General features: G+C 44.6%; 1 protein-coding gene across 1 annotated transcript in view; it reads left to right on the top strand.

Moving 5' to 3' along the window:
* LOC148523955 (solute carrier organic anion transporter family member 2B1-like) overlaps nucleotides 1-25,377 on the top strand; it is a 245,940-nt gene that overhangs the window by 92,360 nt on the left and 128,203 nt on the right. Inside the window, exon 9 of the mRNA XM_088472452.1 lies at nucleotides 11,206-11,365. Within this exon, the coding sequence (XP_088328578.1) occupies nucleotides 11,206-11,365 (160 nt within the window). The remainder of the gene's footprint in view (nucleotides 1-11,205; nucleotides 11,366-25,377) is intronic.

The following is a 25,377-nucleotide window of genomic DNA, read 5'->3' as shown; positions in this document are numbered from 1 at the left end:
AGTCAGCCCAGGCCAGGGATCCCTGGGGAGTTGTGGACCCCCCAATAAAGGGGTCCCCCTCTCCAGGGCACCCCTGGCCTAGGCTGATAGCACGGAGCTATCCCTGCCACCCCTGGGTGGTCTGGTTGATAGTGTATGTGGTGTGTAAAAAAATTTAAGTATCAACATTGTCTTTACAATCAAACTGTAGGTCCCAGCAAGCCTCCCCACATGTGGGTACACACACACACATACTCACCTGTATTACCAGGAGTGGTCCCCTTGTCCAAAGTAGGCATCCAAGGTCTTCTTAAAACAAAAAAATTAAAATCCCGATCCACGCAGCAAATGCCAAACAGGATGTAACCTTCTCCTAGCTGGCCTCCCAGTCTCTCACCTCTCTCCACTACAATCAGTTCTCAATGCTGCTGCTCGGCTCATCTTCCTCTCCAGACGTTCTACATCTGCTTCCCCTCTCCTTCAAGCCCTACACTGGCTCCCCTTCCCCTTCAGATGCCAATTCAAGGTTCTTACACTTGCCTACAAAGGCCTCACCAAATCCTCTCCCACATACATTTCTGACATTCTCTCCCTTCACCCTCCCGCCCATCCACATCGCTCAACAAATGCATGCCGCCTCTCTTTTGCAGGTGATTACTTCCATCCACTCCCACATCCAAGATTTTGCCCATGTTGCTCCCTACCTTTGGAATGCTATCCCTCTCCCTATCAGACTCTCTACAAATCTTCAAATGGGCTCTCAAGACCCATTACTTCATCATGGCCTTCCAGCTCTCATCCTAACCCACTTCATGCTCTTTCCTCCCTATCTTCCCTTTCTGTGTCACGTCTGTCTGTCTGCCCCTCCCCTTTAGAATGTAAGCTCTCATGAGCAGGGACCTCTTCCCTCATGTGCTTCTCTTTACACTTGTGGCGCAATATAAATAAAGGATTATAAAAATAATAATAATCCATCCGCTGAAGTATATAACAGGTGGAATTCCATATGCTGCAATCTCCTGCATGCTTTGGCTGAATGGTGAAAAAGTCCTGAAGTTTTTTGGGCCATAGACAGCATCTCCTCACGCCCCTGTCTTTTTTAAAAAAAAACCTGTACCACCAAGTTGAATGTGTGAGCAAAACATGGGACATGTTGGAATTCACCCAGCTGTAATGCTCTCACAATATTGGTGGTATTATCAGAGTCACAAATCCTGAGGAGAGTTCAAGCAGGGTAACCCATTTTGCTATGTCATATCTACGTTTTTCTAAGAGGTTGTCAGCTGTATGCCTTTTATTGAATCCGGAGATACACAGAGTCGCCTGCATCTGAATGAGCTGGCATTGTTTGTTAGATACTGCTGCTGCTAAAGATGAATCACCCACCAGTGGTCTGTTACAATCATGTTATCTTTAGTTTGCCCACTACCACTTGTCCACATATCTGGTGGACAGTGGGTACAGTGGTTTGGCAAACTGTGGGTACATTGAAATTTTGTAGGCCAATAACTATTTTTTTTTAACATCCTGGTACAGCAGAGGAATGGCTTTTCAGGTGAAATGGAATCGAGATAGAATTTGGTACCAGGAACACAGGACCTCAATTAACTGTGTGAAACCCACTGCATTAATGGTGGATATTGGACGCAGTGATCCACTGTGCAACTGGGTAAGAGCTTTCATATGTGCTTCCCCTTGCAAAGGATTGTTTCACAGTCAGTTGTTTTTTTTTTTAAGTACTAGTCTTCTTGGTCCCCTTCTGTCAAAGATATGTCATGAGTCGCTGCAAATGATGTTACTGGAAGGAGATTCCTAGATGGTTAACATCCCTACCTCTGCTTACTGTGGTTTTACAAATGCTTCAGATGGCTTGACAATTGTTGTCAGGATTTGAGTAAAAATAATTCCACACATAAGAGGTGCATTTGTTGGTCCTATGCCCAGGCATGACAAATGCCTTCCTCTTATCATGGCCAAGAGCTGCTTGCTCTGATGCCTGACTTACACTAACAACATCTTCATCATCAACATCCTCATTTGTACCGGTGTACGCTCCACAAATGTCCCCCTCATCCTCTTACACTTCCTCGGTGGCATCCTCAATTTTTATGTCATCAGCTTTATTTAGTGCTGCTAATCCCCACATTTGCAGAAGGAGCAGAAATGGTGGAAGGCTGCTTCTCTGCGAGTACAATAGTATCAAAAAGGTCAGGCACACACATAGCACTCGTGGACACACTTAGACGTTCCTCAGGGATTTGTGACATTTCTGCTTCTGATCACAAAGTTTGTTTTACTGCCTTAGTGGTTTTATTTATTTTTTTACACTTCTACACTCTGAGTGATAAGGTCTTGCATTGTCTTGAAAGGCAAAGGAAGATGCCTCACTGACACTTGCAGAACTCATAAATAAAGGCTAAGGTCTCAGTCTTTCCTTGCCACTGCGTGTGGTGAATGGCATGTTGCCAATTTTATGTTTTTCTGCATTACACTGTATATTGTTTTTTTAATTTCAGATGCCCTGGATTAGACCTGCATTGGCTTTACTAGATGAGGTTGAAGGTCTAGTGTCGTCATCATTACTGCAGCGACAGTATTTGGTTGCTCTTCTCTAAACGGAACTTTATCCATTTATCAGTTCACAGATCACTGCACAACAAACACTACAAACAATACAATTATTTATTGTTTTGATGACACAGCTGTATTCCTGCATGGACTGCAGCTATAGGGCTTATATATGCCCGTGAGCAAAGCAAAGTGCACAAAACAATACAATTTTTTTTATGGCACAGCTGTACTCCTGCGTGGACTGGAGCCACAGAGCTTAGATATGCATGTGACAAAAGCACACAAAACAGTACAAACAATACAATAATTATTTTTTTTGATGGTGCTGCTGTATTTCTATGTGGACTGGAGCCACAGAGCTTATATATATATGTGAGCAAAGCAAAGCGCACACAACTGTACAAACAATACAATTATTTTTTATATATATATATATATATATATATATATATATATATATTGCTGGCGCAGCTCTATTTAAACAGCATGGAGTGTAGTCACAGGGCATGCATGTGAAAATCTTACTGGTAGAGTCTGGACAAAGCACAACCAATACAGCAGAGTACAGCAGAGCATACAGCAGCCACTCAGATCTATTTGGATTCCCAATGTTCGAGCAGGTTCAGATTCCAAGGAATCCAAACCACTTATCTTTAAATATTAATCATTTGTTAAATATGTTTTTTATTATAGATGACTAGCTGAAGTACCCGGGTTTAAATCTTCAAATTATGAAGTTTTATTATGTTATGACATCCAAAACCATCCAGTGAAAGCACCAGGACAGGTACCCTGGATCAAAGTTCTTCCCAGCTCACTCCATTGTGAGGTCCGACCCGGACCCCAACCAGTCCATTAGGCATTTTAGACACCCCTCTGTGAAATTTCTACCCAGCGTACACCAAAGGGAGGTCCGACTGGGACCTCAACGGCCTAGAATGTCTTCTGGGATCCAAAGTTACCACTCTGTGAAATTATGTTTAGAACTCCATCCAGTGGGAGGTCTAAAACAGACTCCGTGGGTCAAAGTTGTTCCCAAGGCACTCTGCTGTGAGGCCTAACCAGGACCCCAACCACTCCATTTAGCATCCCAGACCAATTGCCACCCCTTTGTGAAGTTTTAATCCAATTCCATCCAGTGGAAGGCCCAGAATAGACTTCCTGAGTCAAAGTTCTGCCCAGCATCCCCGGGTCAAGATTCTTCCCAGCATACCCCAACGGGAGGTCCAACAAGGACCTCAACACCTTAGTATGTCTTCTGAGATCCAATGTTACCACTCTGTTGTTTTTTTTCCAAATCCATCCATTGGAAGGCTCAGAAGAGGCTCCCCGGGTCAAAATTCTGCCTTAACCACCTACTATGTCTTCTGGTATCCAAAGTTACCACTCTGTGAAGTTTTTGTCCAAATTATGTGATGTCGTCCAAATCCATGGAAGGCCCAGAACAGGCTCCCTGGGACAAAGTTCTGCCTTGTGCACTACACCATGAGGTCCGACCAGTACCCCAACCACTCCATTAGGCATTCCAGATCAATTGCCAAACTGCTGTGAAGTTTTAATCCAATCCATCCAATGGAAGGACTAGAATAGGCTCCCCTGGTCAAAGTTCTTTCTAACGTCCCCGTGTCAAAGTTCTACCCAGCGTACACCAATTGGAGGTTTGTCCAAGACTTCAACTTCTTCTGGAATTCAATGTTACCACTCTGTGAAGTTTTCATCCAAATCATCCAGTGGAACGCTCAGAACAGGCTCCCCGGGTCAAAGTTATGCCCAGGGTACACCAACGGGAGGTCCTCGATGGTCCCGATTAATCCTTCAAATCCCAGAGATGACGTGTGTTGCGAGTGGCAAGGGGGCGCCTTTATACACTTGCGAGCGCACTTTTCCGTAGCTCACAAAAACATAGTGGGCGTCCTTACTTGACACACTTCATTTAAATATCCGGCCCCTTTTTGCCAGCGAGCGGCCGCGACTTGCGAGTTGCTCTGAATCAGGTCCAAAATGCTTTATATGTGGAGGTTTATCCAAGTCCAAAAATAGGTTCTGACAGCGAAATAACTGAGTTTTAGTATGGACTCAATTGAATACAGGTGTTCCTTAATCTATGAATTTAAGAGATTGGGAGACTCTCTTTTACATATGACTCCTTCCTATTTCAATAAATTTTTTCTTATTCGGCCTATACACTCAGCAGCCAACATTCCCCGTGAGTGTTTTTACATTGCCTCTGTCTGTTCACCACTGCCCTTTTGCCTGGCTTGCTCACAGCAGTATTGATTACTTAACACCAGCTTTACACAGGTTAGATTGATCTCCTTTCATTCACGGAGTCAGCTCTTACTGTGGAACCATTTGACAGTGACAGGGAAACCAGCCCCAAAAATGTATCTAGCAGAATGGAGATAAAAGAAGCTAATCAGGGCCAATTCAGCAAATTCCTACAGGACCTGTCCACTCACAACATGGATTCAATTCAAGTATCTCTGAGCAACCAGACAACACCATAGTTTTATGTTCAAGTAAAGTCCAGTTCTCTGTCTTCGGTATCCAGGCTCCACCTAACTACTCTGGCCAAATATGATGCAAATCTTAAATCTTGCAAAGGATTTTTGAACCAATGCAGTATCCATTTTTAACTGCAACCTGGGAACTTTCCTTCAGCAAAAACCAATATTGCGTACATTATGGAGTTCATTCAGAGTCACTCGATCATTGCTGATGTCAGTGGGGAACTTCCTGCTCAAACAGAGCAGGAAGCTCCCTGGGGCTTACGAGTGCCCAGACCCTACCCTAGGGTCTGGTCGTAAGCCGCGATGGTCTTGACCATCGCGACCATCACCCATGTCGGTCGTTAGAGCTGTGGGTGTTAACCCACAGCTTAACGATCGACAAGGAGGCGGCCGTTCAGGATGCAAGCAGCCGCCCTGATTCAGAGCGACCGCTTGCATCTAACGACCGCCTCTGAATGAGGCCCTATGTCTCTACTCTCTGGGCAAGCCCTGTCATGGGCATCTCCACTGAGGGAGATATCTGACCCTATTCTACAGACAATTTTATGACAGTTTCTTAGCTACATTTTGTAAGAGCTTTGATGAATCAGGAAAAACTGCATTTGCAGCATCTGACATATTGCAATTTTGTCAGGGCTCACATTCTGTCAGACAATATCTTGTACAGTTCCAAACTCTTTCATCAAAACTCTGGTGGAATAATAAGACATTTTTAGCTGTATTTTGGCAAGGTCTCTAAGAAAGAATCACTGTCTTGGTCTCTGAAAACCTGCCATTCCTTTACCTTACAGGTAGTTCTAGGACTTTTTCAATACATAAGCCTCAGAGACTCTTCCCACAGATCGAAACTGGGATTTCCCTATATTTTGGATACCAGCTTTAACCTTCCTTCCTGAGATGCTGACAAAGGGCCTGATTCAGAGCCGAACGCTCTGACCAGAGCGCTCGCTCTGAATCAGGGCCCTCCTCCATGAAAATGGAGCGGCCTCCTGGCCGCTCGTATAGCTGTGGGTGACCACCCACAGCATATGCGAGCGGCCAAAAAGATGGTCGCGATGGTCTTGACCATCGCGACCATCGGACTTGCAACGGAGACCCTGCGGTAGGGTCTCCCTGCCACAAGCCCTGGAGTGATTTTGGCTCTATCAGAGCCAAAATCACTCCCACTGACATCACTAGTGATGTCAGTGGTGCCAGCTTCAGACGGTAGGCGTTCCCATGGGAACGCCTCCGTCTGGCCACCACGCCCACCAAAGGGGGCATGTTGTCAATCAACATCGACAGCACGCCCCCTTTGGTGCGAGACCCGGAGCGATGGAAAGCCCATCGCTCCCCGGGTCTCGCGCATGCGCACGACGGAGCTCCCTCCGTCGTGCGCATGCACAGTGGGGAACATCGACCCACTTGCGAGCGTACTGCCGCTCACGAGTGGGTCTGAATGACCCCCAAAGTCTGAATAGAGTGCAATTTTTTGGTTGGAGTTTGCACAGGACAAATCTAACAAGGGATTAATGTAAATTTAAGCACCACCTAAGTATATTATACTGACAGTGGTGTAATAAACAGTAGTACAGAGAACCAACTAGTAAATTTTATGATACGTAAGTTTGGAGAGAAAAGAAGACTCTTTTTTGGGGGCACTCAGTATATTAATTTGAAAAATATGTGTGTTTTGAGAAAAAAAAATTTTAAGTTAAAAAAATACAGTTTTGCACACAAGACAAAAGACTAATACATATATAAACATGAGCAGCAGTTGCCAAGAGAGGAAACCATGAGAATTATACTTCTAAATACAAAAAGAGAATAATCTGGATGAAGGCGAGTATATTAGAGCCTTAGATAGTATTCTAACAGTGTATACTAAGAGAGCAGTAGTGCCCTTAATTCAGGTTCGATTAATCCAAGTTACCACGGATATAATCATTTCACAAACAGATAAGTCCGTAAGGTAATGATTGATATATAGAAGATTATATAGTTTACTATACATCAAAGAAAAGGCCCTCCTAAACAATCGGCATATAACCAATGGAAACACAGTAATTAGATGCTCCAAAATTCCTTAAGCACGTATAGTTGCATCAAAAAACACTTTTGACATACAAACATAGGAATACATAACTAAGGTGACATCTGCCTATTTTTCATATCCAGGTACCATATATTGAATAGAAAGTAGCACCAATACACTCTTGGTTGGAGAGTAATATGCGATGTATTATAGCACAATTGTAATCCCTAAAACATCATCATGAGATCAATGATCTATTAAATTGCATATTAACATCCCCTTCCAGAAAAATAGGATATATAAAGAGATTTGTCACCTAAAAAAAGAGAACATGTTGAATATAGCAATGTCAGAAATAATGGGAAACATTTTGACAACAACAGTTCAAAAGAAAATTAATTGTTTAAAGATAACAACCCTTGAATAATGCAGATTGTCAAGGTGACGTTTTTAAGAAGAAAAGAAAGAGGCCCAGAGTCTGTCTCCCCCACTTCTGCTGTCACCACCAGAGCCGTAACTAGACTTTTTTTTGCCCAGAAAGAGCATTGTCGCCCCCCTCATTTTTCAAAGGGACATAATGTAGCCAAAAAAGGGCCATGGCCTCATGGGGAAGGGCCAGAGAAGAGATAGGGGTGGCCAGGAGATGCTGGGGATGAAATAAGAGGAAGCTACAAGCAAGAATGATAATAAACAGAAATTTGACAGGCCCAAGCTGCGCCCCCTGACCTGTGGTGCCCTGTGCGATGGCACCGGCCGCACTACCCTAGCTACGGCCCTGGTCACCACATCATGGAGAACCAGCGGGCCTGGGATGAGAGAGTGGGGTTGGCAGCTGGTAGGAAGGAAGGGGTATGTGCACTTCTGCTGTCAGTGTGCACAAACACTGGCTATCCTGATATTCTCAGAACATTGCAGGACAGGCAGGGCCGGCCGGTAGATGAGAGAGTTTGAAAAAGACACAGATAAAATACAGTATCGCACCTAAGTGATAGCGAATATGAGATATTTAATTCAACTATGATAGGATTGTAAATCGTCCATTAGGCAGACCTACAACAGGGCTACAGTGTATATATATATACCTACTCATAATTAGTATCAGTTGTACATATGAAACAGGTCATACATTAAATTAAATTGTGTCTTATAAAGTGCACGAATAGATTCAGCTCGACAGCTGATATCTATCAATAACAAGAGTGTAAATGAAATAACCTAACAAGGTACTTACGTATAGGGAAATCCCAGCTCTTGTAATAATCACTGCATATGCAGGTCAGGGCAGCGGTAGCAGAGCACGGCCTTGGAATACCAAGCGGGTAGATGTGGTAGCAGTGTGGGGAAGTCCCAGCTCTTGTTAGTGATTGCAGCACGTGTAGATCAGAGCAGCTGTCCCGGAGCGCGGCCGTGGAATCCTAAACGGGTAAGTGTGGTAGCCCTTTGAAAGAGAGCAGGTTCCCGATGTCAGCGCCATGCGTATCATACAGAGCGGCTGTGCGGCAATGCAGCCGTGGAGGACAGGCAGTCTCTTGCTGCAAGTCACGGATCGGGAGGCAGAGCTGGTGCAGGGGGAATCCTGTGTGCTCCTCTATGGGGGAATACCCAGCCTTCCAAAACACGTGACCCAAGGAGATAAGTCTGAATAGATAAAGATGAATGTGGAAAGTGATTAAATCCTCCCTTTTACCTCTCCTGCCAGGGCAGGGTCCTCTTTGTGAAAAAAAGATGGAGGTCTCCGGCCATTTATTGATTATCATGGCTTAAAAGACATCATAAAAAAATCTGTATCCACTTCTACTGATCTCAGAATTGTTTGATAGGGGTATATTTACTAAAATGAGAGTTTTTAGAAGTGGAGATGTTGCCCATAGCAACCAATAAGATTCTATTTAACATTTAACTACTACCTTCTAGAAGATAATAGCTAGAATCTGGTTGCTATGGGCAACATCACCACTTCTAAAAACTCTCACTTTAGTAAATTTACCCCAAAGAATAAAAAAAGCAACCATCTTTGCTGAATTAGAATTCACAGGTGCATACAACCTCATCAGACTCTGTTAGGGCTACGGGTGCAAGAAAGCCTTTAATACACGGGATAGGCATTACAAGTATCTGGCAATGCCCTTTGGTCTGTGCAATACTCCAGTTTTATTTCCAAAACTTTGTGAACAAAATCTTCTAGAACTCGATACATGTCACTGTGGTTGTGTATCTTACAACCTCATCTTTTCTAGAAATATTGAGTTTCATTTCAAACATGTTGTTATGATCACCAGAAAGTCGCCACGTTGTTCCCTTAGAGCTTGGTACACTCACCGGTACTTAGGTTGCCATCTTGGACTTGGACAGAAGAGGCTTACACGGCTATTCTGGTAATTGCTGGGTGTTAACAGCTGATGGTACTTCAGACAGACACTGGTCACGACAAAGGTTGCAGTGCAGATGAGATCGCAGTAACGTGAAGTGGAAAACTAATGTGTGGCCTGGATGGCCGAGGTGCCACCTTGATGACTGAGGAGCGACCTTGATGGTTGAGGTGCGACCTTGATGGTAGAAGCATGACCTCCGCTGATAGAGATGCCGCCATTTGTTGAGGTTGCTCTGAGGGCGTGCAGCCTTGTTGACAGAGGTGAGGCCTTGATGGCCGAAGTGCAACCTTACAAGCAGAAATGCGACCTTGCTGGCAGAGGTAAGCTGGCAACAGACAACAGATGGATGTCACTGGTTAGTTGGAGAGAGCAAACAACTGATGGCGGCAGGCCTAGGATGGAAGTCGCTGCTAGGAGGCAATGCCGCGGCCGCAAGCAGAGGCCACACTTGGGATGGAAAATGGCTTAGCTGAGAGTAATTCCGATGACTGAAGCCACTGCTAACATTGGAGATGACAGATGCTGAGTGGCTGCAGCAGGAGGATATGTCTGCAAACATATCTGTCCATCGGCAAGTGTGTATAGGTGATCAGCCGATCGCCCATACACACACAGTGGCAGCCGCAGGGAGGGGGGTGGCCCTGCCCTGCCCCTTGGCCAGTGGGACCCATGGCTCCCACATAGATGATGGTTGTTCACTGTGTATGAATGACCATCATCTAAAGATATATATGCAGATCACTCAATCTGCAGATATATCTTTCAGGTGTGTACCCACCATTGCTCATGGCAATCTCAGGCTTGTGTGCTACTGCTTGGCCATGGAAATCTAATACTATAAATAAAGTTATTGGAATGACACTACTTCCAGAGGTAGTTTGGAACTCAGCTCTGACAGACAATTTTTCTGTGCTCTGAACCTCTGTATTTGCTGGCTCTGGACCTCATTCAGAGCCGGACGCTATTTGCGGACGCTCGTTCTGAAAAAGGGGCCGGATATTTAAATTAAGCGCTCGCTCTTTGCGGTCTGTTGACGCCTCTTATGTCTGAACGAGCGAACGAAACATGCCCTCGCTATTTAGAAAAAACGCCCCCCTGGCCGCTCGCATCATACGTCATCTCCGCTATTTATTAGATTAATCGAGTACATCGAAAAGCGGATGAACTGCTCGCTCTTCTTGTGGTAGCATTTTCCTACCGCAATCATGCGAGCAGTTCAGGCTAAAAGACAACCCAGTGACGTGGTCGATGACGCTGCTTTGTTAATTATGCACACCCATTAAACACCCGTTTTGACCGTTTGGCACGCCTGCGTTCGGATCTCCACTCCCCTTTTTCAAGCACCTTCCCCTGTTACCACCCACAAACGCCTCATCCTGTCACTCAAATTAGCAGGCACTTGCTATTTTGCGAGCACACGATTTCCGACCACACTGACTGGTTCACGCATGCATATTATTACAACCCATGCGCAGATGTGCAAACATCGCTCGGAAATAACGACCGTCCGCTTACGAGCGGCTCTGAATCAGGCCCTCTGTTCTATGATATTGTGTGTCCTACCATGTCATAGCAAAGGTATTCTTGTTCCTAGACATTATCACTTCACAATAACAGCACTTACGTTGCAGCTGACTGGGAAAACTCTACCAAAACATCATTCTGACTAACTGACTTGTAGGAAAGGTGACCACAGATGATTATGAGAACTGTGCTGTACTCTTCAGTGATTAATCAGGAGTTATTTACTATTTTCCAGTGATGGAGCCTGGTACAATGTTAGTGAATGCAGCAGCCAATGTGGTTGTTCCAAAACAGCCTTCAACCCGATCTGCGGCTCAGACGGCATCGAGTACATCTCTCCGTGCTACGCCGGGTGCGAAGAGGTGAACTATGATTATAAAGAGAATAAAGTCCTGGTGAGTGACTAAGACTCTCGCGTGACTAAGTTACAGTAATATATCACGTAACACGTAGAGGCTTGAGTACTATTAAAGAATCCTATATAAGGGGTGAGATGTACTAAGCCTTGGACAGAGATAGAGTAATAACCAATCAGCTCCTGTCATGTTATAGACTGTGGGGGTGATTCAGCAAGGATTGCAATTACCGAAATGCACGCAGGTAGCTTTGTAATTCTGTCCTTGCTAATATGCAAATGCAGCAAGTGTATGACGCCCCTTGTATGACGCCCCCTGTATGATACCCCCTGTTTGACACCCCTTGTATGATGCACCCTGTATGACACCCCCTGTATGATGTCCCCTGTATGACACGTATGATACCCCTGTAGGACATGTATGATACCCCCTGTATGACATGTATGACACCCCCTGTATGACACATATGACACCCCCTGTGTGGCACCCACTGTATGACATCCCTTGTATGACACCTCCTGTATGACACCCCCTGTATGACACATATGATACCCCCTGTATGACACCCCCTGTATGACATGTATGACACCCCCTGTATGACACTCCCTGTATGACACCCCCTGTATGACACCCCCTGTATGACATGTATGACACCCCCTTTATGACACATATGACACCCCCTGTATGACACTCCCTGCTGCATTTGCGATCCCAGCACTGAGATGGAGGTCGCAGGCTGGAATCACAATCTTAACTATCGGTGGTCGCGATGGTGGACGGCATGGGGCAGCCGGCCAGCTGAGAAAGCCTCAGCTTGCTCTGGCTTGCCAGCTTGCGAGGCCAGGCAGCTGCATCGGTCGACAGAGTCCCTGGCCTTGCCGCTCCCGGAAAATGGGGTGAACACGCCCCCATTTCTCGGAATGCTGATCAACTTCACCCCCGTACCGCCCCTTAAATGCCTCTGTCTGTTAATCAGGCAGAGGCATCGAAGGGGCTGCGTGTGACTATGCAGGACCCATTCTGCACACCCGCAGAATGAGTCCTGTGTACGCACTGATTCTCGCTAATCAGTCATGCTGAATCAAGCCCTGTGTTTGACATTTAGAAGCTGATTGGTTGGTGCTTTCATGGGTGTCTTAACAGCAGTGTGGACCCTGGGCAAAGCAATGCACTAATAAAAAATGAAACCCTCCTGCATGCCCATCAGACCTCCCACACATGCAGAGAGACTCTGTCTGACTGGTCTGAAGCCGGCGGATGAAGTGAAACTGGGACTGAGGTGAGTACTTTTCAATCAAAAATCACTTATGATTAGTACCCTCAAATCACATGCCTGCGGGTACTTAAGGCAGTTCTGGTAAGTGGCTCGGCTTACCTTGACAAAGCCTCTAAGCGAAACACCGCGTTGGTTCGCGACGTATCCTGAAACCACTAAACTATGATCCAATAATCCAACATCCCTAACGCTCTCTGTAGAAACCCAAGAAGGTTAGTCAATAATAATAAAGAGCGTACATGGCGAATATGAGACTGTGTGTTACATAATCAATCTGTAGTTGCATACTGGGAGTTATTATCCTCCTGTCCCTCATTCAGTATCTGGAAGGGCTGACTCGTGGTCCCATGAGAAGCAGATAGACCAGAAATTACACTGTTAAAATTTACATATATTTCCCATGAGCACTTCTTTGAATGTTGAAATTCCTATATTAAAATCTATATTATACAGTAAGTGACTAGTTGGAGATATATATGTTCATTAATATGAAATAAATATTTCACAGGTGAGATATTTAATTGTACAGTATATTTAATAATAGTGATTTTCACTACAAGTACATTAGCAATTAAAAAATATTACTCCTTAATTCCCAGATATAACCATCTGTTAAAGACAGATTTGGATGGTGCAATAGCAACTACAGCAATCACTTATGATTATTGTCTATTGTTACTTACTATAAATAACAAAGATATATGATTGTATGCTGACAACCAGCAAGCAATAGACACTATATAAAGTGATGTATATAACACAGAATGAGTGAGATACATAATACACTCAAAGTGGATATAAAATATATGTATATGTGGTAATACAGGATCGTTGCATACACACTTTATTCATTACTCTTTTCACTATCTAACCTTTTTACATTTTTCGCTGCATCACCTGTCTTATTAGACAGTATTAAAATTAATTAACCAATAAAAGTTATATTTTAAATTCAATTGTGCACCACCTTAGGCATTTCATCCTTTTCTCTCTCAACTGTATAGTTCTACATTTATTGCCTGTGGTAGCACCCCCCAACTGATTACAATCAATATTGGGGGTTACCGTTGGCCCTTATTGAGGGGTACAATGTGGATCTGGTGCGACTAGATCATTTGTATGTCTAGACATTTGTAAATATCAGGTAAATGAAGTCAAACAAAACATTTCAACATCTGCACATCGTAGATTATATAAGGGCTGATTCATCATCTACACTTTAAATTCTAATACAACATTCTCATGTAGCCCTCACTTGGAATGTTCAGATCCATCTGTAGTTAGTTAATCAGAACATTAGAACATTTACTAGACTAGACCAAATCAAAGTAGGGATGAATTTACTAAGAATCGTGTTTGTCTGAGGATAAACATGGACATTGCTGGTATTCAGGAGTTAAAGTGGGCCAGCACGGGGCGGAACTGCGTTCCGTCAGTTATATTTGGAGGCGGAATGGGTTCCGCCTCCTCCGGCCCATCTTAACCAGCCACAGCATTCGGAGCCTGCGGGTCGCGGCTGCCTCATTAAGAAGGAGATGGAGGGGACATACAGAGACTTGCCTGGCTGCTGCGAGGCCGTCGTTCATATCATCAGTAGATGCAGTGGGTGGGGGGAGCTACAAAGAGTCAGTCAGTCCCTGCTTGGCCAGGCCCTCCTACTCCAGTGAGTCCCTTCCTACTTTATAGCCACGCCCTCTATCGCGGGAGGGCATGGCCTAGCGCTGGCCACCGATGGTTCATTTTTCACTGTGGGGGTGGCTGTGGCGGTCGGCAGTCTCTCTGCACTGTCAGCACCAGCACCACTGACTCCAACTTCTAGAATCATCAGTGATGGTAACGTCACGCACCGTCAGCAGGGGTCTCCAGAACCATTTTCCTCATCTGAGGAGAATAGGTCCCCGGCATGGTCCTCCCTGCTGTCAGGACCCAGGAGCCCACCAATGACCTCTTGTAGACAGCTTCTCTGTCTGGCCCCTGAGGTAAATGGCTCCTGTAGATGCTCTGTCTGCCTCCCACCATGTGCCTCCAGCTGCCCATAGCTTTGGACTGTGTTGTGATTTAATGTTGATACGTGATTTCTCAAGAACATGCCCCTTTTACACACCACCTTTCCGCCTGAAACATCTATCTAAAGCCGAGTGTCAGTTGCATGTAAAACAAATCAATTACTCTACACCTATAAGTCTGTAATAGAAGGTTAAGTTAATGAAGTAATAATATTATATAATGTTCATTCATGTTATACATGAATAATAATATTACATCATGTATATTCATTCATGTTACACGAGGGTGCAATGTATGGTGTTTTGTTCAATTGGCTGCCAGACCATCTGTTTATTCAGAAAATCATTCACAAAATACTCACTACATGCTGCCATATTTTTGTAAGATTCCACCTCATGCTCTCAGTATATACAGCACCCCCCCTGAGAATTATCATCACCACAGACAGCAGATGCTGAGGGTAATATTTCAGTACAGATTGAGGTTTTATCTCCACATTTGGGGAATAGTTATACTCTGAGGATTATATTTACAAAGGGGCTACTGAGCCGACTACAAATAAACCCTGATGTTAAACATTGCATTATCCCAGCAATGAGATCAAGGACGTAATAGTCACTATTTCATTATATGTTAATGGATAATATAAAATATTACCATCACTGAGTTACTTGGTGGTTACTTGGTGGGCAGCACCAACTATTCAGTAGTAATGAATTGCCCAATAAATCATCCAAAACTGGACCTATTCATTTTACCATATGGACCCATAAACTCCAACCATCTAATTTCTCCATATTCAGATTCTGAGTCCTTCTACCCTATACAAATAATCAGCAGAATATCTGTTTATCTATCTCCCTCTCTCTCTTTTCAGAGAGATCTGCAGAACATTAACATAACGGGAGCTCTGTTCCTGCAGAAAATTCCATTCCCCTTGTAGTTCCACCACCTCTCCAGGACCACTTTAAGCACTGCTGGTATTCATGTGTTTTTTGTGACCAGAATCAGGGATTTTCTAAGGATCGTGTTTTCCTGTCTATGTTGATCTGATGGTGATACTGAATGGTGTTGTATTGTATGTGAGTTCAGTCATATTGGCCTCAATAGACCTCGCTGAGCACTGCACAGATCAGTTAGATCTGTGCAGTGCTTCTATGGGTGACTGTACTGAAAGTGTTGCAAAATAAAAAAATAAGAACAGTGTGTGCCCCCCCCGCCCAAATAAAACATGGCGCAGGGTTCCCCTGTATTTTACCAGGCTGAACCTGCTGGAGAGCTTACACTATAGTAGGGAGACACACAAAACCAGCCCCAAACTGGTCAGCCCTAGGCTGGCAATCCCCAGGAAGTGGTGACCCCCCCAATAAATGGGGTCCCTCAAGGTTCAAAGATCAAGTGTAAGCATGGAAAGTATGGAAAGTACGTGTGTATGGAAAGTACTTGCGGCTTGCGCCCATATTCAATTCGAAGTGAAAAGCCGAGATCCCTGAAAAAGTATAGCTGATTGCGACTTTTCACCAAGCGGAAACGTATCTCTGTATTCAATTCCATCCACTTTTTGCTTACGCGAAAACGCAATGTACAGTAATAGGTGACAAAGATTCGTCTCTGAATAGGTAGAGAAAAAAGTGCAAAATCGTTATTTTGGGGTGCAAAGGTGGGGAAACCACTCAGCACCCTTGGGACAGCCCCCCAAAGGATAACTGCATAAAAAAAACTAAAAAAATTAATTGAGGAATACCCCAAAACAGTACTTTGAAAATGGGGGCGAAAAAGTACAAAGTGGGGGTGCAAACTTAAAAACTAGCGAAATAGACTTTTGGGGCGTCTGCAAGTATGGGGGAGGTTTTTTTTTATTGCAGGTGCGTTTTTTACATTTTGTAAAACTTAACTTTAGCGACTTTAAACCATGCTCGCCCCCATTTTCATGTACCCCAAATTTGCCAGGACTACTTATCTTCACTAAACAAATACTGTTTTATGCTATTCTTCACCACTTGTGCAAAGATGCTAATTAGAGGCAATTGTACCAACTTAAATACCCCAAACAGTTTTATTAGGGTTAATAGGGCACTACTACATTGATCCTCAATGTTTCTGCATCTATTTGGGGGAGCTCAGGCTGGTTTCCCTGATTCTGACACCACTTTTCTCCTGTTCTGACTTCGCGTGTCTCCGTTTTCGCGTCTTTTGGAATTGAATAGGGCTAAGATACGCGATGTAGGCGAAAAAGTACGTCAGGCGAAACTTTATCGTGTACGCAAAACTAATCGAATACGGGCCTAGATCTGATGGTCAATTGACTTCTATTTGAGAGTTTTGACATCTATTTCGGTGTAGGATTGTGTGTTTTTACTATAGATGTGCGCCGACCCCCGTGTTTTGGTTTTGAATCTGTATCTCCTCTGGTTTTGAATCTGGATTGGCTTTGCCACGGAACCCCTTCCGTGTTTTGTTTTCTGGTTTTGGATCTGGATTTTTTTCATACTTGATAATTGGTGCAGCCACTGGCTGAAGAATTGATAGTTGGCGCAGCCACTGGCTGAAGTATGAATAGTTGATACTTGATAATTGGTGCAGCCACTGGCTGAAGAATTGATAGTTGAAAGTTGGCGCAGCCACTGGTTGAAGTAAGAAGAGTTGATACTTGATAATTAGTGCAGCCAATGGCTGAAGTAAGAATTAATAGTTGATAGTTAATTGTTGATGCAGCCTCCGGGCTGAGTAGTAGTGGAATACAGAGCTATGATTAGGAACCAATCCTGCAACAGCCTTGAGGGCTGTAACTCTTGGCAAGTTGCGACCGTTACAGCCTGAGGGCTGGTGAGGAGTGACGACAGGTGGCCTTTGGGCCGTGAAGCAGGATGCGGCCTTTGGGCCGTGTAGCAGCCTTGAGGGCTAAGAACTCTTGGTGGGATGTGGCCTTTGGGCCATGCAGCAGGATGCGGCCTTTGGGCCGTGTAGCAGCCTTGAGGGCTGAGAACCCTTGGTTGAATGTCACTTGTGCGACTTGTGCCGCCGGGTTGACACAAGCAGCAGTACACTGGCTTTTGCATATATTTGCATTTGCATATTAAACACAAAAAATATGGTGGTTGCTCAGATCAGCTTAATGACTTAGCACAGGTGCTTGTAAAGGGTGGGGTTTACACTGAACACAGAAAAAAAGGGATTTGCCCTCCAGCACACTGTAGCAAAATCAACAAAAAATACTTAAATCCTACATAATAATAGAGATTTAGAGGTATTAGTTACATACATTTGCAAATATATGAATAAGCACCTGGCCAATCATCAAGGCTCCTCTAATTCGTTAATTTGTCCCCGTTGGAATCCACTATTACAGACGCTTCTGTATTTTTTGGACTTAAATGCTGGTAAAGGTCTTCCCGGTGGGATTTGTAATTCATTTTGATGAACATCATCTTTTCCACATTTTGGGGAAGTAACCTCCTACGACGATCACTCACAAGGTTCCCAGCTGCGCAGAGTACACACTGGAGGGTGGGCAACTTAAGTAAAGCAAAGACAGTTTGTGTAAGGGACTCTAAATTGCCTCTTTTTCCTGCCAGTAGTGAAACAGACTGTGTGACATACCTATTTGGATGCTATCCCTAAAATAATTATCCACCATTCTCTGAATGGTGACTGTATCAGACAAAGTCACGGTAGACATGTCACTCATTGTAGGCAGTTCTTTCAGATCCAACCAGATGTCATTAGGTTTTGCTGACTGATCTGCATCACCACCAGCAGTGGGTCTCTTAGGAAAATGTAGTTTTTTCCTGGCAGCTGCAGAAACTGAAGAAGATGCTGCCGTGTCACGTGCCACTTGCGTTAACAATTTTTTCACCACCAGCTCTTTGCATCTTTTCAGATTTATGTCCATCTAAAAGAAATACACAAGGTATGACTTACACCTAGAATCAAGTATGGTCACCAAAGTATAGTGATCTGATATCAATAGATGATGACCCTTGGATCCTGGCAAAGCGAATTAAGTGATTGATCTACAAGTCCGACATACTTAGCGGAATCACTACATTTCAGCTCCTCCTTCAGTTTCTTCAGCTGCTTTTGCAAAAGTCTGATTAGGGGAATAACCTGACTCAAGCTGGCAGTGTCTGAACTAAATTCACATGTGGCAAGTTCAAAGGGTTTGAGAACCTTGCACAACATGGAAATTATTCCCCACTGGGCTTGACTAAGGTGTATTCCCACTCCTCTCCCTATATTATAGGCCATAGTGTAGCCATGGATGTCCTTTTGCTGCTCCTCCATCTTCTGAAGCATATAGAGGGTAGAATTCCACCTAGTTACTACCTCTTGCTTCAGCTGATGGCAGGGCAAATTAAACAGTTCTTTCTGGTTCTGCAATCTTTAACACACAGTTGCTGAATGTCAAAAATGTCCAGAAATCTTTCAGGCCAACGAGAGCATCTCCTGCATGCCCCTGTCATTTTTTTTTAAATGTTGCACCACCAAATTAATTGTGTGAGCAAAACATGGGATGTGTTTGAATTCACCCACATGTAATGCTTGCACAATATTGCTGGCATTGTCAGAAGTTACAAATCCCGAGGAGAGTCCAAGTGGGGTAAGCCATTTTGCAATGATTTCCCTGAGTTTTTCTAAGAGGTTCTCAGCAGTATGTCTCTTAGTGAAACCGGTGATGCACAGAGTAACCTGCCTCTGAATGAGCTGGCATTTGTTAGATGATGGTGCTGCTGCTGTTTGCACTTTTAGAGGCAATACACCTACCCAGTGGGCTGTCACAGTCATGTAATCTTTAGTTTGCCCTGTCCCACTTGTCCACATATCTGTGGTTAAGTGGACAGTGGGCACAATGGCAATTCGGAGGACATTAATAAGGTTTTTTAATGTCCTTGTACAGATTGGGGTATGCTATTCTAGAGAAGGTGAATCTAGAAAAGACATAGTGGCGGGGACGCAGGACCTCCATTAACTGTAAAACCCACTGCATTAATGGTGGATACTGGATGCACATCTAATACCAGCATAGCTGTTATGGCATCAGCAATCCGCTGCACAACTGGGTGCCTGCTGTCATACTTGTTCACCATTGCAAAGGATTGTGTGACAGTCAATTGTTTGGTTAAACTATAAGTAGTCTTTATCCTTGTCCCCTTCTGGGATGAAGATCCACCTACAGCAACAGCAGCAGCATCAGGCATAGCACTCAAGGATCCTTCTGAGGAACCACGGACAGGAGAGGAGTCAGTTATTCTTATGGAATTGGATGCAGAACCACAGTACTTCTGATCATGAATGAGGATGTTGATGATGATGCAGGTGTTGGTGGTGGAGATTGCATGCACTTGGATCCAGATAGAAGGGAGCAGCTAGGTGACACTGGACTAATAGTTGTTGAATTTGAAATACCTTTTCCAATTTGATGAATGTGCTGCAAGTGACGTAACAGGGAGGAGGCTCCTAGATGGTTAAGGTCCTTACCTCTACTCATTGTTACATGGCAATGGTTACAAATGGCATGGAAAAGGTTGTCTGGATTTGGATGGAAATAATTCCACACATGAGAAGTGGATTTTTTTGTCCTTTGCCCAGGCATGGCAACAACAGGATTTTTCCCACCATGGGCAACAACTGTTGCCTGATTTACAGTTTTTACACAAACATCCTCACCATCAACATGCTCATCATCAACATCCTCATCATCCTTGTTATCACCAACTATGTAAATATCCTCATCATCATCCTGGTGCAATTCCACAGAAGCATCCTCGATTTCTATGTCAGCATGTTGACTTGTGCTGTTCATCCCCACATTTGCAGTGGGAGCAGAAATGGTCGAAGGCTGCTTCTCCGCGAGTACAACAGTATCCACAAATGGTGGAAGAAGGATCCTCTTCAAGTACAGTATTAGAAAGGGATCTTTGACTTTTTGGAGCACACAGTTTGTTCCAGTGTCTTAAAGTGTCCATACATATGGCAATTTGCATACAATGCAATATTGTATGCAATCGCCCTTGAAATCTCTCTGGCAGCTGAAGTGAACAATGTTCACTCAATCGATCACACACAATATAATGATTTGCATAATCATTAAATCCTGTACAATCTGACACAGATGCATGTAGCTTGGGACTTGGGAGTTCCATGCTACATGCATCTGTGTGATTGACACAGAGCACGGTCGGGTCAGTGAGACCCGTCTGTGCTGCTGTATTTTTCAATGATACAGATGCATGCACGGACCAAGAGATCCATGCTACTTGCATCTGTGTCACTGAGACCCATCTGTGCTGCTGCAATAAAAAAAAAACCTGTGTGAAAAAAAGAAAAAATGACGTGCCCCCCCATCCAAAAAGGAAAAGGCCTGGGCTTTCGTGAAGTTTGGTGCTGGTTCTGGAAAATACAGGGGAACCCTACTCATATTTTTCCCCTGTATTTCCAGAACCAGGACCGGATCTGAGCCAGTGCTGGTTCCGCAGAATACAGGGGACCCCTACGTCGTTTGTCCCCCGTATTTTGGCAACCATGGCTGGTTCTGAATGTGCTGAAGTATGGGGGACCCCTACGTCATTTTCCCATGTCACAAAAGCCCAGGGCTGGTTGTTCTTTTTGTTGGAGGGGGGGAACGCCATTTGTTTCTCTTATTTTTACAGATTCTTTTGGGGTGTTTTTACCATGGAACCATCTGTGCTCTGTGTCAATGACACAGATGCAAGTAGCATGGATCTCCTGGTCAATGCGTGCATCTGTGTCAATGTACTACACAGCAGCACAAACAGGTCTCACTGATCCGTCCGTGCTCTGCGTCAATCACACAGATGCATGTAGCTCGGATCTCCCTGGTCCGTACTACTTGTATCTCTATCATGTACAATGTGACAAACAGCATACGATGTGTGTCACATCGTACACGATGGGTCGCAGATCTTTCTGCAAAACCATCTGATCTACGATGTCGATACACGGCGCCGGGGACGTGCATCGGCATCGTAATCGTGTAGGAAACACTACTTTTCACACGATTGGTCGTTATGATTAGTCAAAAAACGTCCAGATCATGAGAAAAATCGCCCAGTGTATGGGGGCAATTTCTCATCTTAACTATTTGAATTGTTTTTGTACCTCTCCTACAAGCAGAAGGGCTTAAATCATCACAACTAGAACCACTAGTCATAAATAAAGGACAAGGCCTTATCCTTTCCTTGTCACTTTGTGTAGTGAATGGAATATTGCCAACTTTTTGTTTCTCTAAAGCTAACTTAGCTTTAGATTTTTTTTTTCTTTAACATGGTAAAAGCTCATTTTACATGGCATGGTGCATCGGCCTTCATTGATGACATTGATGGTCTTGCATCATCAGCATGACTGCTGCAGGCAGCTACAAGACTGGTATGTGCATCCTGCTCTCCTGTCATGTGACTGTCCTCCATATTCACTGCAGTCTTACAGCAGAGTCACTAAGCAATTATAGCGCAGTTATGTTGCGGCTAATGCACATAACCATACAAAAAAAATTATATTTTTAAAACTGGGGTAGAGCACCCCTGAACGAGGCAGCAGCCCATTGATAAAGGACACGGGCAGCACCCCTGCTCACCTATGTTGCTGATAATAAGTGTGGCTTATGCGCGCACACAGAAAAAGAAGACTTATTGATTGCTTAATGATTATTTTTATAAATTTTTTTGGCACTTGAGGGGAGAGCACCTCTGAATGAGACAGCAGCCCCTTGATAAATGACACAGGCAGCACCCCTGCACATCTACATTTGCTGGTGATAAGTGTGGTAACGTGCACTCACACACACACAGAAAAGAAAACACTTTTATTGATTGATCGATTAATTTTTGGAGGGCCATTTGGGGGTAGCACCCCTGAATGAGGCAGCAGCCCCTTGATAAATGACACAGGCAGCACCCCTGCGCAGCTACGTTGCTGGTGATAAGTGTAGCTAACACACACACATATAGAAAAAAACACACTTTTATTGATTGATTGATTAATTTTTTTTGGCACTTGGGGGGAGAGCGCCCCTGAACAAAGCAGCAGCCCCTTGATAAACAACATAGGCAGCACCCCTGTACAGCTACATTGCTGGTGATAAGTGTGGTAACTTGCGCACACACACACAGAAATGAAAACACTTTTATTGATTGATTAATTTTGGGGGGAGGCACTTGGGGGGGAGCACCCTGCTTGATTGATTGATTAATTTTTTTTTGCAACTTGCGGGGAGAGAGCACTCCTGAATGAGGCAGCAGCCCCCAGCTATGTTGTTGGTGATAAGTGTGGCTAACACGTGCACACACACATACCCCTTTTACCCCGGAGCTAAAACCCGGGTTATTGCAGGGTTAACCCATGTAGCTCCTTGGTGTAAAAGGGGAAAGGGTTGGATCGCCGGGTCGAGTGACCCGGCAATCCAACCCAGGTAACTTGCAGGGTTTAACATGGGAGTAACCCATGAAACCCAGCAGTGTGAACGGTGTGCTCCAGGTCACGATGACCTGGAGCACGCCGCATGCCAGACGATTGGTCCGGCTTCAGTGGCTCTTGGAGATGACGTCATCTTCGTTGCTGATAAGTGTGGCTAATGCACACACACACAGAAGAAAAAAACTATTATTGATTGATTATTGTTTTTTGCAACTTGCGGGGGGAGAGCACCCCTGAATGAGGCAGCAGCCCCTTGATAAATGACACAGGCAGCACCCCTGTGCAGCTACATTGCTGATAAGTGTGGTTAACGCGCACACACACACAGAAAAAAAAACTTTTATTGATCCATTTTTTTGCCACTTGGGGGGAAGAGCACCCCTGAATGAGGCACCAGCCCCTTGATAAACAACACAGGCAGCACCCCTGCACAGCTATGTTGCTGATAAGTGTGGCACGCACACATAGAAAAAAAAAACTTTTTTGATTGATTAATAATTTTTTTGGCACTTGGGGGGGAGAGCACCCCTGAATGGGGCAGCAGCCCCTTAATAAATGACACAGGCAGCACCCCTGCGCAGCTACATTGCTGGTGATAAGTGTAGCTAATGCGCACACACACACACAGAAAAAAAAACACTTTTATTGATTGGTTCATTCATTTTTTTGTCACTTTAATGGGGAGGAGCACCCCTGAACGAGGCAGCACCCCCTTGATAAACGACACAGGCAGCACCCCTGTACAGCTGTGTTGCTGATAAGTGTGGCTACCGCGCACACACACAGAAAAAAGTATATATTTTTTTCACACTGGGGGTGAATATTAAGAGCACCCCTGATGCACAGAGCAGTGAGCACACCCTAGACAACACAGCCAGCCAGTTCCTATGGACAACAGCCAGCCCCTATGGACAACAGCCAGCCCCTATGGACATTAAGCAGCCAGCCCCTGGCACAAGTGACAACAGTAGCCAGCCCTTATCACAGCCCCCTCCTTCCTCTTCAATGTCTACAGTAGCCAGCCCCTATCAGCGCAGCGATCACAGGGCCTGATTCTGACCCGCTCGTGAGTGCTGGACGCTCGCAAGCGGGTCAAGGGTGCCGAATTGCGCATGTGCACGACGGAGGGAGCTCCGTCGTGCGCATGCGCGAGACCCGAATAACGATGGCCAAGCCGTCGTTATGGGTCTCGCACCAAAGGGGGCGTGCTGTCAATGGTGAGTGACAGCATGCCCCCTTTGGTGGGCATGCCGGGGGAGTGGCTGCCAGACGGAGGCGTTCCCATGGGAACGCCTTCCGTCTGAGTCCGGCCCCACTGACATCAGTAGTGATGTCAGTGGGAGTGATCTTGGCTCTGATAGAGCCAAAATCACTCCAGGGCTTGCGTTAGCGAGACCCTACCCCAGGGTCTCGTTGCATGCCCGATGGTCGCGATGGTCTTGACCATCGCGACCATCATCATGGATGCTCGCTATAGCTGTGGGTGGTAACCCACAGCTATGCGAGCGTCAATGAGGCCGCTCCAAGTTGAGGGAGGAGGGCCCTGATTCAGAGCGAGTGCTCTGGTCAGAGCGTTCGGCTCTGAATCAGGCCCACAGTCCCCTCCTACCTCTTCACTGCCCAGAGCCAGAATGAAAATGACGGCGATCGCGGGGAACCTTTTATACAATCCAAAACCTGCAAGAATCCGACAGCGGAATGATTATGTTTTGCCTCGTTTTGAGATCCGAGTCAGGCGAGAAAACCTGAGCCGACTCGGATCTCGGCTCGGATTTGAAAATTTGGGTGGGTTTGGTTCTCTGAGAACCGAACCCTCTCATCTTTAGTTTTTACACGCGTGTTTGATTCTAGTAAATCTCTGATTTGCAACTTCAGGGGAAACTCAGACGGGAATGTAAACTCAGCCAAACACAATTCTTAGCAAATTTACCCATTAGAACCTTCTCAGGACTTAATCAAACTTGAACCAATCACAGCATTAAAACCTTATAATGCAAACAACAACAAAACATATGTGTAAAACATTCTATACTGTACGAGTAGAAAGCAAAGTTATTTCAACTCTCCATTCACAGAAATGTGTATTTATTATTGCTGGGCCTATGTACAGTAGTTTCAGTGACAAATATTTTATATTCATTTTATGTTATTCAGCTTTTTTGGAAATGTTACCTTTCAATTACAGTGATAAGTTTATCATTTACTAGAAAATGTCCACAATTTCCTTTGTAACATATGTGTATCCTATGGTTATTGCAAGGTAAATACAGCTAAAAACTAATCAATAAAAAACAATTAAGACTATTTGTAAATTATATAATTTCTTCAGAAATAG

Source organism: Taudactylus pleione, unplaced genomic scaffold (assembly GCF_031769625.1).
Source record: "Taudactylus pleione unplaced genomic scaffold, aTauple2 ptg000124l, whole genome shotgun sequence".
NCBI lineage: Eukaryota > Metazoa > Chordata > Amphibia > Anura > Myobatrachidae > Taudactylus > Taudactylus pleione.
The sequence above is the reverse complement of the archived record's forward strand: the minus strand, read 5'-3'. Positions and strand labels throughout refer to the sequence as shown.